The sequence below is a fragment of the Alligator sinensis genome, unplaced genomic scaffold (assembly GCF_000455745.1).
Source record: "Alligator sinensis unplaced genomic scaffold, ASM45574v1 scaffold157_1, whole genome shotgun sequence".
Classification (NCBI taxonomy): Eukaryota; Metazoa; Chordata; order Crocodylia; family Alligatoridae; genus Alligator; species Alligator sinensis.
The window spans coordinates 187913-199290 of NW_005842316.1; the positions used below are offsets into that span (position 1 = coordinate 187913).

The following is an 11378-nucleotide window of genomic DNA, read 5'->3' on the forward strand; positions in this document are numbered from 1 at the left end:
AAAGAATGAACATACATATTACGACCACTCTTCACTTTGCTGTTCTCCCTGTCCAGGGGTCTGGGCTGAGGCAGAGCATAAGTGAAGATATTGAGAGGGGTCTGAAGATATCAGTGTCATTAGGAAGTATCACTCCACAGGGATTCTGTTTAGGCTCAGAGCTTTGACCTTGAGAGGGCATTTAAGTTGGAGCAGGATGTGCATTTCCCCAAAACTTAGCAATATCAATACTGCCTCTGTGCTGTAGACAATGACAAGCCTTTCCTATTCATCCCTTGGTGTATGTTACAGTTAAGACAACAGCCCTGATCAGCTAAGCCATCACTTCATCCCCAAGCTGTACATCACAGCCACTTGGAACTGTACAATGAGACCAGAAAAGGATGCCAGTTCATCAGCTCTTAAAACATAAAGCCCAAAGGGAAACTTCATCAGTCACGAGCAGTAGAGAGCCTATGGCGAATGGTAAATTAGTTCTGATTCCACTCTCTTGATGGCAGTCACATGTACATTGTACCTGCCTCGTTTTGTGGAGCCTCTTGTGTGCAGCCCTAGAGTGGGCACTTGGGGTCTGCCACAGAGGCTGCTCCTGCTGCCGTGATATTGGGTCACGTTTTCCCTGAGAAATACCCTGATACTTTCCTGCCACATCTTGAATGTTTTGTTCAGTAGTGGGATTCCATCCTACCATGGGGAACATGCCAGGTGTCATCACCAGCGGCTGTTCCTGGGGCTCCACCTCCCCTACACCCCAGCTATGCGCCAGCCTCTTGGTACAGCCAAATGATGGTCAGCTTGACTCCACTTAGGTGTCCCGTCCCCTCTCTGTTGTTCCAGCCCTCAGTGATCACAACAGTTTTCCTCTCCGCCATTCACATGTAGCCAGGGCAGTGAGGTGATGCCTGGTGAAGGGTCTGGTCTATGAGTGTCTGGGTCTCCTGTGTGGCCCCAGCCTGCTCAGCCCTTCAAGTGCTTCCAGTGGCCTCTCTCCTGGCTCCAAGGCTTAAAAATTAACCAAAAGAGAAACAATTAACTGAAATTCCAGGGAGGGGCCTCAGCTCCCTCCCCACTCACATGTCCTGCATCTGATGACCTCACCATCCCTCAGCGCCTTCCTCTGGCCCAGCTCACTTGCCGTCCAGGGTGGCATGTCCCTTTAATTATCAGACCTCTCTGTTGGGTCCCTTTTCGACCTCTCCCCCTTGTCACTGGGAGGCCCTTGCTCAGCTCAAGGGACAATCCAGCAGCTCCCCCTCTGCTGCATTCCCCCACCTGTTTCCCCACTGCCAGCTTTTATCCCCACTGAGCAGTGTTCTTGGATGACATCATCAGGCCTCACCGGCTCCAGCTGCAGAGCACTCGCTGCAGAGAAAAGTGGCTGATGAACTGTGCAGGCATTCCACCCCCTGTGGCTCGTTCGGCCTGGCTGCACCTGCTAGAGGTAAGTTTGCCCTGTTCTCAGGGCTTTTCTTATTTCGTGGTAGGCTGTCCCTGCCTTGACCCACACCGCAGGAAGGTTCTCCTGCCCTTTCCGCTGTCCCTCTGGGACATACACATACCAGCTATTATGATGCATTATTCTGTTTTAATCACAGGTAGCCTATACCTTATAATCCACCTCAGAGACATGCCATCCAATTACAGAGTTTGTAATAGCCAAACAAGGTGTTGATTTGCACTGTTTATAGAGTATCACCTGTTATTCCAGTTATTACTTGAGGCTTTGGAGTTTTGAATAATAAATCAAGGCGGGATTCTCCAGCTTCCCAGCAGTGAGGAGAAAGTGATCTTTGCCACAATACCTGGGTTCAGATCGAATTCTGGTGGACAGGTTTTAATTGTCTAATCACATATTGATACAATTAAACTAAATAATTTGTGAAGCACCTCCTTGACTGTACTGCCCCGGCATCTTTGGTGATCAAAGACCATTCTTTTTGCATTCTGAGAACACATCCATGGATGGGTGGACTAAGTATCAATCAGAAGAGATATTCTGGTTACAATGACAAGTGCTGATCTCCTACCAGTTATAGATTCTGAAGATCTACAGGATCACTCAAATTTGTATCACTCTCTTGTATGGGGAAGCAAGATTATACCAGAAAGGAAACTGACACTGCAAAAACAGCTTTTTTTTAACAAAATGCAGGTAAAGATCTAAAGGCAAGTTCCTAATTTAGTGACCTTAATGTTTGATTATTGAAGAGCTTTAAAATCCTATAAAAATTCTTAAAATTCATCTCTCAGCGGACATCAATTTTAGATTTCTATTTTTTGTTTTGAAAAATTACCTCTGTTGAGTCCAGTAAGGAGCTTATCACTAAAGTAGCACTGAGCACTGTAGCTGAGCACTCAGTATAGCCCTACCCTGCTCTATTGAAGGCAATGGTAATATTGTCATTGATTTAAATGAGAGAAGAGTTAGGCTGTGAATTAGTCTTTGAAAATCTCACCACACCTTTGAGCCAGCTAGTAGGCCTTTCTGAAATCACATATAGGCATGTGGGCTTTAAAAAACAATCCACGAGTTCGGAAGAACGAAACCCTCCTGTTTCAGGCAATAAACCAAACCCTAACTCAGTGGTTTCTAATCCAGGGACTGTGACCTCATGTGGGATTTGACGTAAGTAGGGTTCATAACCAGCCACAGGCCACAACGGCAACCAGAAGTAGGTCTCATGAGCCTGGAAGTTGGGTTGCAAGGGGAATCTTTTGGGAACCACTGCCCTAACTAATGAGAAGGGCAGAAGATTTCCTCTACAGGCTGGCTATTCCACAACTTCCCACTTCGGCATGACTTGCATCTTTATCTGGAGACTGCTACTGATGCCTGTAAGTGACTTGATTGGCCGCTGGTCTGACTTGACATTGCAAAGCCTACATTCCTATGTACCAACTCTAAAAGGGGGTCCTGAGCTATAAAGCCACAAGTGTTTCTGCTGAGAAAAAGGAGTGACATCTAACTTTGATTCTATATTATGCTATTCCTTCAGGTCTTGTTTCAAAGTGTTTTGTTCTTCTCACCATGAGTTACTGGTCATTTATTACAGTGCAGAGAAATGCAGTGTTCTGGGTATTTAAGTTAAACTATCTTAAAACTGTGTTAAAATAAATGATTTTGCCCCAGAGGTACAAAATGAGAATCCTGAAATAGCTGAAGGGAGATCTTTGCCATCTGGGTTCTGCAAATGACCTTCATATCAGGAAAGGCACAACCAGGATGAAGTCACCTGACTGAAGGTCACTTCTGGGAGCCAGTATGACTGAATTTCCTTTTAGGGACTTATGTGAAGTCAGGAAGTGTTTAATATGCTAGCCAGAGCCCCACCTTTTCTTGTGCTGTGCCAGCAAGTCATTGCAGCCTGTATAAGTCGTACTGACCTCTAACGGGAGTAACTGTGAATACAGAGTAGGTTCACAGACATGTCGGATCAAAGGACGATTCTGAGTGTGAATGAACTGGCTTTCAGCTGCACTGCACCGTTCTCCGTGAACAAAGAACAGGCTCCCACTTTGCTCTCCCATGTCAGACCTGTGGTTTATCACCAGATTTATCAGGCTGGCAACCAAGGAGACTTAAAACGTGTCACTGACACATTACATTCCTCCTTCATCAGACCTGCCTTAACAAAGCTGCATACGCAAGAGGAGGGAGTGCTTGCTTCCTCCTTTCCCCTCCCAGCTCTGAACACAGGACTGCCTCACAGGGAGTGGCCTCCCAAGAACCGCAGTCTGAACCACCCACTGAATGTGACTACTTACGCATGGAGGAGGAGGGTTGACAAAGCTCTGGCAATGTCTAACACATCCTGACCTGAAATGCCTCTTGCTGCTCTGCCTAGTACAGTGGTTCCCAATCTTTTTTAGACTCCAGGTGCCTCTTGGAAAATACCAGCATTTAGTTTGTATTTGTTTTTTGACTACAGAAAAATAATAGATCAATTCTTCTGTTGCAAAAAACTTAGAAAGCCCACAACAGGGCAGAATGTTTTAACACTCTGGTTTCCTATTTGAAATCTCTGGGTTTATCTTGTGAATCACAATTGTACACATAACAGTACTCACACTACGTGGCACCCCACGACACCCTTGAAAGGATTTCAAGACACCAAGCTTGAGAATCACTGGTCTCGTGGATTTTCTGCTGATGTGCACAAGCAATCAGAGAGCACCTAACATATTTTGCCATTGCTGTACAGATTGATCTACATATACATCATGTATGTCAGGTAGGGATGTGATTTTTTTTAGCAATACAAACCCTAGTGGGACACAGCTTTACCAGTATAACTGTCCCTATGCAGGCTTATTTTGTGCTATTAGCTATACCAGTATAACCAGAGTAGCCAAACCCTCCTTGTGTTGACAAGGTCTTTACCTCTTTTCAAACAGGAAAAGCTACATTGATGTACCAATATGAGAAGGTCATACTACTTTCTTTTTACTACTTTTCCAGTATGCTAACAATTAGGTTTAGCATGGACACCACACTTTCTACCCACTGCCCTCAAAGCACCTTACAAAGATGGGTAAGCATTATACAGCTGATGAGAACATTTACACATGGAGCTATCTGGGATAACTCCATGTGAGCCTTTTTCTGAATTAGCTTAAACCACTTTAAAAGAGGCCCCTAATTGTACGCTGAAACTGTCCACATAGAGTCATTCTGGAATAACAATTCCAATCTCAATTCACAAGATAGCCCTTCATTGATTCAAAACAATTAAGCAGATCATTAGTCACAAGGGGAATGGAGACTGGTTGCTGCGCACAGGTTGGTTTTCTGGAAGGACAAACTGGGAGAAAAGGTCTTTCCCTTAGCTGTGCTGTGACGTGCTGTGCTGCTAATTATTGCCTAGAGGGTGGAGATTCTGAGACTGAAAAAGTGAATCACAGGGTAAATCCAGTGCCATAAACGAGTATTAATACCATCTTATTTTAACCTTTCACTTGCCCATGGTGAGCCAGGCTCTGCCTTTGTATCAGTAAATGCTCACGTGTACATGACAGTGCATGTATACGCACGCAAAACTGCAAGGCAATAATCATCTGTGCTTCCAGATAAAAATCCTAAAGTCAGATCTTTGAATTCACTCAGTGGAACTCTTGTTATTGATTTCAGCTGGGGCAGGACCTCATTCTGTTTAGGGTCTAAGTTAGGCTAAATTAAGTCCAACAGTTTTCTCTGATATTATCAACCACAAGGTAGTTGCAGCACTATTAAAACTAAGTGATTTTTTGAGGAATTTCACTTCCCTGGTTCCTACATGGAAAGAGAGTTCCTTGGTTTTCAGCTACATTCAAACATGGAATATGACAGACCCTCAGCAGAGAAACATGACAAGATCCTCAAATGAATAAAGACCAGGGCAAAACTGTAGGTTTTGTTACTTCAACACAGCCCTTGATTTTGCGCATGCCTGTCCTGCTGGGGTCAGGAAAGGACATTCACTGACTCCATCACATGGCCAACATTTAGGACATGTGATATTTTGGCCAGATTCTATATATTTTAACTGAATAGAGAGGCCCCCTGCTGGTTGGACTCTGCTACTACAGCCAGACAAATGGCTCATGCGTAATAGTGGTAAGTCTTTTTCAGAACTCCACTAAGCTGCTCCTTCTTTTGCCCTCCCATCTATTACCCATGACCCTGGCATTGAAACTTAGGAGTTTCTGGGACAAGACTGAGATTGTTACAAACAAGGTCAGCGGTCTTAGTGCTGGGTAAGGCATGCATTTTGTGTAGCCTGACTCAGAAGAGACCGATCTTCAGGAGCTCACGTAGTTCTATACTCCTAGGTCTGACATGAGGCTACCTTTCTCTCTCTCTCTCAAAATATGGCAGACTTAAGATGTACAAGTGATCAAATCGACACCAGTTCAGTTTATATAAGCAAACAGAAATATGACTGTTCAAGGAATAGGGTGAAACTGGAACTTAGTCAGGGCAACTTGAACATTCCTATAACAAGTTTGGAACACGTTAACATTTTATTAGTAGCTTCCTTCAGCATAGGAAAGTGGTAGATACTTGATATACTGGAAACATGTTCTCGTTCAAAGTGAAGAGGTGGTGTAGCAGTCCCAGGGATAGCCGTGACGCCCCCTGGTAGCCTGGCAGTTCCTGCCCCTCTGGTTCTTGGGTCTCCCCTTTTCTTTCCTGCCACACCTTTGATGCTATTTTGAGCAAAATGAATCAGGAGACTGCTCACAAGTCCCCAGAGAACACTGGCCTACCTCTTCTAGATCTACCTAGGGCTTTGGTAACTGTCTTAAGGGCTGCAACCATGGCCTCAGACCACCCTTACAGCCATGCTCATGCCTTGCAGGTGTTACCAGTTGCTTATTTTGGTGGGCCTGTGGCCATCAGTACAACCACGTGCTTCTCAGGGGCCCTCCGTCCTAGTTGATGTCCAGCCCCGGTAGGGCCTCTCGACTGCTCCAGTTCCATTTCCCCCAGGTTACGGTCTCACCCCTCATAGCTTTGCCCTTGCCCCTCTAGGGATCTAGGTCTGTCCTCAAGTCTCTGGTCTTGCCCTTCTAGAGCCCCGGGTTCCCCCTTCACAGGTTCTTGTCTCGTCTCTGTAGGGCTCTGAGTTTACCCCTCCAGGGCTATGATCTCACCCCTCTCAGGCTCTGGGTTTGCCTTCCAAGGGCTCTGGAATAACCAGATGCCCATCTAGCACCACTGGGACCTCCACCACCCGTCAATCCTAAACCTGGTCCTCCGGTATAAACTATAACAGCCCCCGGGGTATAACAGAAACTAGCTGCATAACAAAGCTGAGTTCTTTGCAAGCCTTCAGTTCCTTACTTGTAGTCCTCACATCAGGCAGATTCTATTCAGTCACTCAGCCCCAGTCCTCTCAGTGCAGAGCTCCTTCCCTGGCACCTTTCCAGGCCAGACTGACCCCCGAGCTCCAGTTCTGGGTTTATATGTTGCCTAAGCCAGCATTTCTCAACCTGTGGGTTGTGACCCAAAAATGGGCCACAAGAATTTATTAAAGGGTTGTGAACAATCATGGGGAAATGTCAAAAAACATTGGAAACTGTGGGTTTCCCCTTGCAGGCTGGCAGGGTCCCAGGCTGCAATGGGCTGGGGGAACTGGGAGGGCAATCAGACAGGGGCACCATGTGTACGTGCGCGCGCACACACACGGACGTGGCAACCAGGCAGCGTAGAGAGCAGCTCCTGCAGCTGCCCCCAGTTAAGTCTATGGGGCAAGAGGGGACATTGATGATGCATTGGGGGGGCACAGGTGACACGTCAAGGGAGCATGCGCCCCCTCAGATTTGTGCAGCTGGTGGCAGGAGGTGAGGGCAGCGCAGCCCCCATATCCATTAGTCCACATGCTGCTGGTCGTATGGCTGGCACACAGGTCCTAGCAGCGGCGGCAGCAACAGCAAGGAGTCTTGATGCCCCACTCTGGATCCTGTCCGCTGGACCACAGAGGTGGCTCCTGCCCGTGCCAGTCCGGCCAGGTTGCACCTCTGTACCTACTGTGGGTGCACACCTCCCCATCCCACACACTGTGGAGCTGAGGTCTGGGGGCAGGGGACAGTGGATCAGAAGTGAGGGCACCATCAGGGCTGAGGGGTAGGGCGCTGTGGGTTGGGGCTGAGGGACACCAGCAGGGCCAGGGGACTGTGAGTCAGGAGTGAGAGGCACCGGCAATTTTCATTGTCACTCAGGAGTAATGGAGGGCCACCTGTTGATATTGCCGTTACTGTTTTCCTGTTGATGTTGATTTCTGTCTTTAAAAATAAGACTGTTGAGCAGCTTCAACTTGTAACATGTAATAAGTATTTGGGGGCCAAAATACTTGTGTGTTTTCTACTTAAACTATTTACTGGGTTGGGACTGGCCACCGATGCTTACAAATGAGTCCTAACATAAAAAAGGTTGAGAACCACTAATCTATGCCCTGCCTCTTTTGGTCATGTGGCTTCCCAGCCATCCACAGGTGTTTCTACTTAGGCTAGCTGCCCTCCAGACCAGGTTATAGCTGCTATGCTAGGAGCTACTGCCATCCCAGCCTGGCTCTGCCACATGATTATTGCATAACAGCTGCCAGCTAGCTCTGCAATAGTTCCTCTGCAATCCAAGCTGGCTCAGCCCTAACATACTACGGTAAAGCAGCTCACTCTGCAATAGACTTCTACAGCCTCCAAGACCCTGGCAACCTATTCTCCTGTAGCCCATAACACGCCCCCTAGCCCACCTGGAGCACTCCCTACTGCTGATTCTCCCTTCAAGTAACAGGGAGTCTCTGCCTCTGTTACAGATGGAATTTAAAAGATATTTGTGCTGAAGTCATAAATAGACAGAAGCAGTAAGAAGGGGCTTCAGGCTGTTCTATCATATAAGAAAAGTAGCAGCAAAACAGACTTCTGTGACAAAGGTGCTCACTGTATAGATGGGGTCTTCACATTTGTCTTGTACAAAATATTAAATAGTAATTAAATTCTAAGCAAACTTTTCCCCACCCACCCAATCTGATGTATGAATCCAGTTATTTTGGGCAATGAGTTCTCAGACAATAAAGATGGACGTCAAATCCAAATTAAAAGGCAAGAATTCTTATAAGTGCTATCTTTTATTGGATCAACTGTGTGGCTGCTATAGATAAAGGTATGCTTTTGGGTACCACAGTACTCTTCCACAGGCTTTTTGCCTGAGAGACTTTCATGTACCTCTTGGACCATCACCTCAACCCTATCATTGGAATTAAAATGGTTCATTTAGCACTTAGTGGAAGCACCACTTCATTAAAGAAACTGTCTGTGGTGTTTGTTACTGTTGGGTTTTGTTTTCAGCAGTTTAAGGTGGGACTTCTGTTTGATACGCCTATAACACAGCTGTGCTGGTACAGGTACATTTAAGGAACTTTTTGACCATCACTCTTTCTCCAATTTAAAAAACAGGTCCACAGTTTGAGAAACTACAAGCCATGTGTGCCCTGCAACTCCTGCCAGACATATGCAGCAAACATTTCTAAACACTTTCAGTATCCTAAAAAAGATTTGGCCAGACTTCCAGAAACATACGTCTTATCTTTGGAGTTTTATTGTCCACCTTGGTGAGGTCTGTTCTGTGAAGATACCTGGTCAGTAACAATACTATAGAAATCCATATAACTCATTGCCATTCTAGCTTGCTTATATTTCGACAGATTTGGTTTTGGTTTTTAATTAGATGGACGTGACTTACCTTTTGTAAGGTTTTATTTTCTGTATAATTAGGTTTTTGCTTTATTTATGTGTCTAAAATATATGTACATCTGGAAACATCAAAAGACTGGTGCGTACTTAAAAGTGCATGGATCCCCACATACAGCTGGAGGGAGGGCTTTCCCCTGAAACAGACGTTACCATAAATGTCAGGGTGTTAGAGACAAAATGCCTGAGCGTACACAGAAATGAGATTTTAAGAAAGTCCTTGAAGTCCTTTGTTATAGTATACCACCTTAAATGAAAATACAGCCAAGAGCTGAGATAGCACCATCCCCCAAGTCAACTTCGATGTATGGCTCTTCTATGTATGTGCTTTGCTTCAGCAGGGTTGACTGAAGTCTCTGGTAGGTGGTTGTTCTGCCCCTCTAAATGGGCAGCTGCCCAAGTGGTGACAAGAGGAGGTTTTTTCTTATTTGAACTGGTTATCAATTAGGGTTCCCTTCATCTTGGCTTTCTTGGCTTCCAGCTCAGCCTGATTAAAAGCAATTAGGACAGAATAAAGACTCTAGACAAGGCCGTCAACATGGGTAATTTTTCCCTCCAGTGCTTCACTGAGGTACACTTCTCTAGTCTGAACATGGCTAGCAATGAATGCAACCACCTGCCTTCTCTGCAAAGTGGAAAACTTTTTCTCCAGTCTCTTCATTGGCTACCTCTGCTTCTGGGTGCACAGCCAAGTGCATGTTAAAGTCTTTGAAATCCTGGATGGTCTAGTGCTACTTAGACAGGAGACCACTTCACACCTTATATCCTGCACTGGCAAGATCACTTGCAATGTTCTTGCTGTTGATTCCTAGGACAACCTTTCCAGGATTAGCAACAGAGTTACCTCAGTGGCAGGTCCTTCTCTAGGTCTAGGATATGTGACACCTCCGACAGTCCATGCTAGAGTGTGGGTTTGGTAGGCTTGAGGACACAACGTGAAAAAATATTCCTTTGGTTAAGCTTTTGGGTAAATTTCTCCAAGTGTCAGCCTGGTAAATCATGGACAATGTGGCTACAGAATCTACCCTGGTTTCAGCAGTGACATAAATTACGCTCTTTTGCGTATAATCTCTGTATAATTTTAGAGAAACAGAAGATCTCTGTTCTGTGTTCTACACTTATGTCAGACAAAGGGAAGATGCTGCTAGATATCCCCACATTACCCAAGAAAGACCTACAAGAACTGGATGGGTTTTCTTTTAATTTTTACGGAGAATTTTCTCACCTGAAGCTAAAAAATTCAAAGAAAATAGTTTGGTCTGTTAAGCTTAAGCCAGTTCTCTCCCCAAAACTGCAAGGTGCATGTAAAACTAAGCCAGGATGCCTGAACACCCACAGTGAGGTTTTAAGAAACATTGCTTAGGCTTACCGTTAGCACAGGGATTCACACCACAAAGAATGCACAGTTGCAATGATAACGCACTGAAAACAAGACTCACCAGCTCCTGCAGCCTCCTCTTGCTCATGCCTTTCCGCTCCAGCTGCTTCTCAATCACTTTAGCATTCTGTGCGTACGAGTCTGCAATTTCTCTCTGAAAACCATACAGCATCCTGTCAGTCTGTGGTCTAGTGGTGCACTGACTAATTCAGGTGGTAAATGAGACGCACAGGATCACCTTCCAGATCAATAACAACTGGAATATTCCCCATCCTTACCTTCAGCCTGAACCTGTACAATGATCCCCTATAGTGTCCCACTAGTGTGCTAGTGATAATATTATTCAATTACACAGTGCTCCTGGAGACGCAGATCAACAGACACCTACACGATGAATGCTCTGCCTGCCCTGAAATGCAGTCACCTCTAGAGTCAGTCTGGTAGAGGCGATATCTTTTATTAGACCAACTAAACAGTTGCAAAAAAATCTTTATTTTCAAGCTTTCGGGCACATGTGCCCTTCCTCAGGCACAGGAGAATGCAAAGATTGTAAATTTTTTCCCCAGATAGAAATAAAAATTCGTAATGTACAGGAGAGCTGGAGGGTAGTATAAGTTCTCCTGGTTGTAAAAAATCATTTTATGCACATTAGGCTCAGATGAAAGTTGGATCAGTCTATTTACCTCAAAGGTGTCTCATCATCACTTCTAGATTGCACCATGCCTGCTTCTCAATGTGCTTAGTAATAACGGCTTGGAACAGGAAGCAGGAA

General features: G+C 45.4%; 1 protein-coding gene across 1 annotated transcript in view; it reads right to left on the reverse strand.

The window, feature by feature from the left end:
• Positions 1–8587: 8587 nt before the first annotated feature.
• The window catches only part of CUNHXorf56 (chromosome unknown CXorf56 homolog), a 9410-nt gene continuing 6619 nt past the window's right edge, over positions 8588–11378 (reverse strand). Inside the window, exons 6-7 of the mRNA XM_006028477.3 lie at positions 10668–10760; positions 8588–9715 (exon numbers count right to left, since the gene is read on the reverse strand). Coding sequence (XP_006028539.1) covers positions 9653–9715; positions 10668–10760 — 156 coding nt within the window. The 3' untranslated portion in view covers positions 8588–9652. The remainder of the gene's footprint in view (positions 9716–10667; positions 10761–11378) is intronic.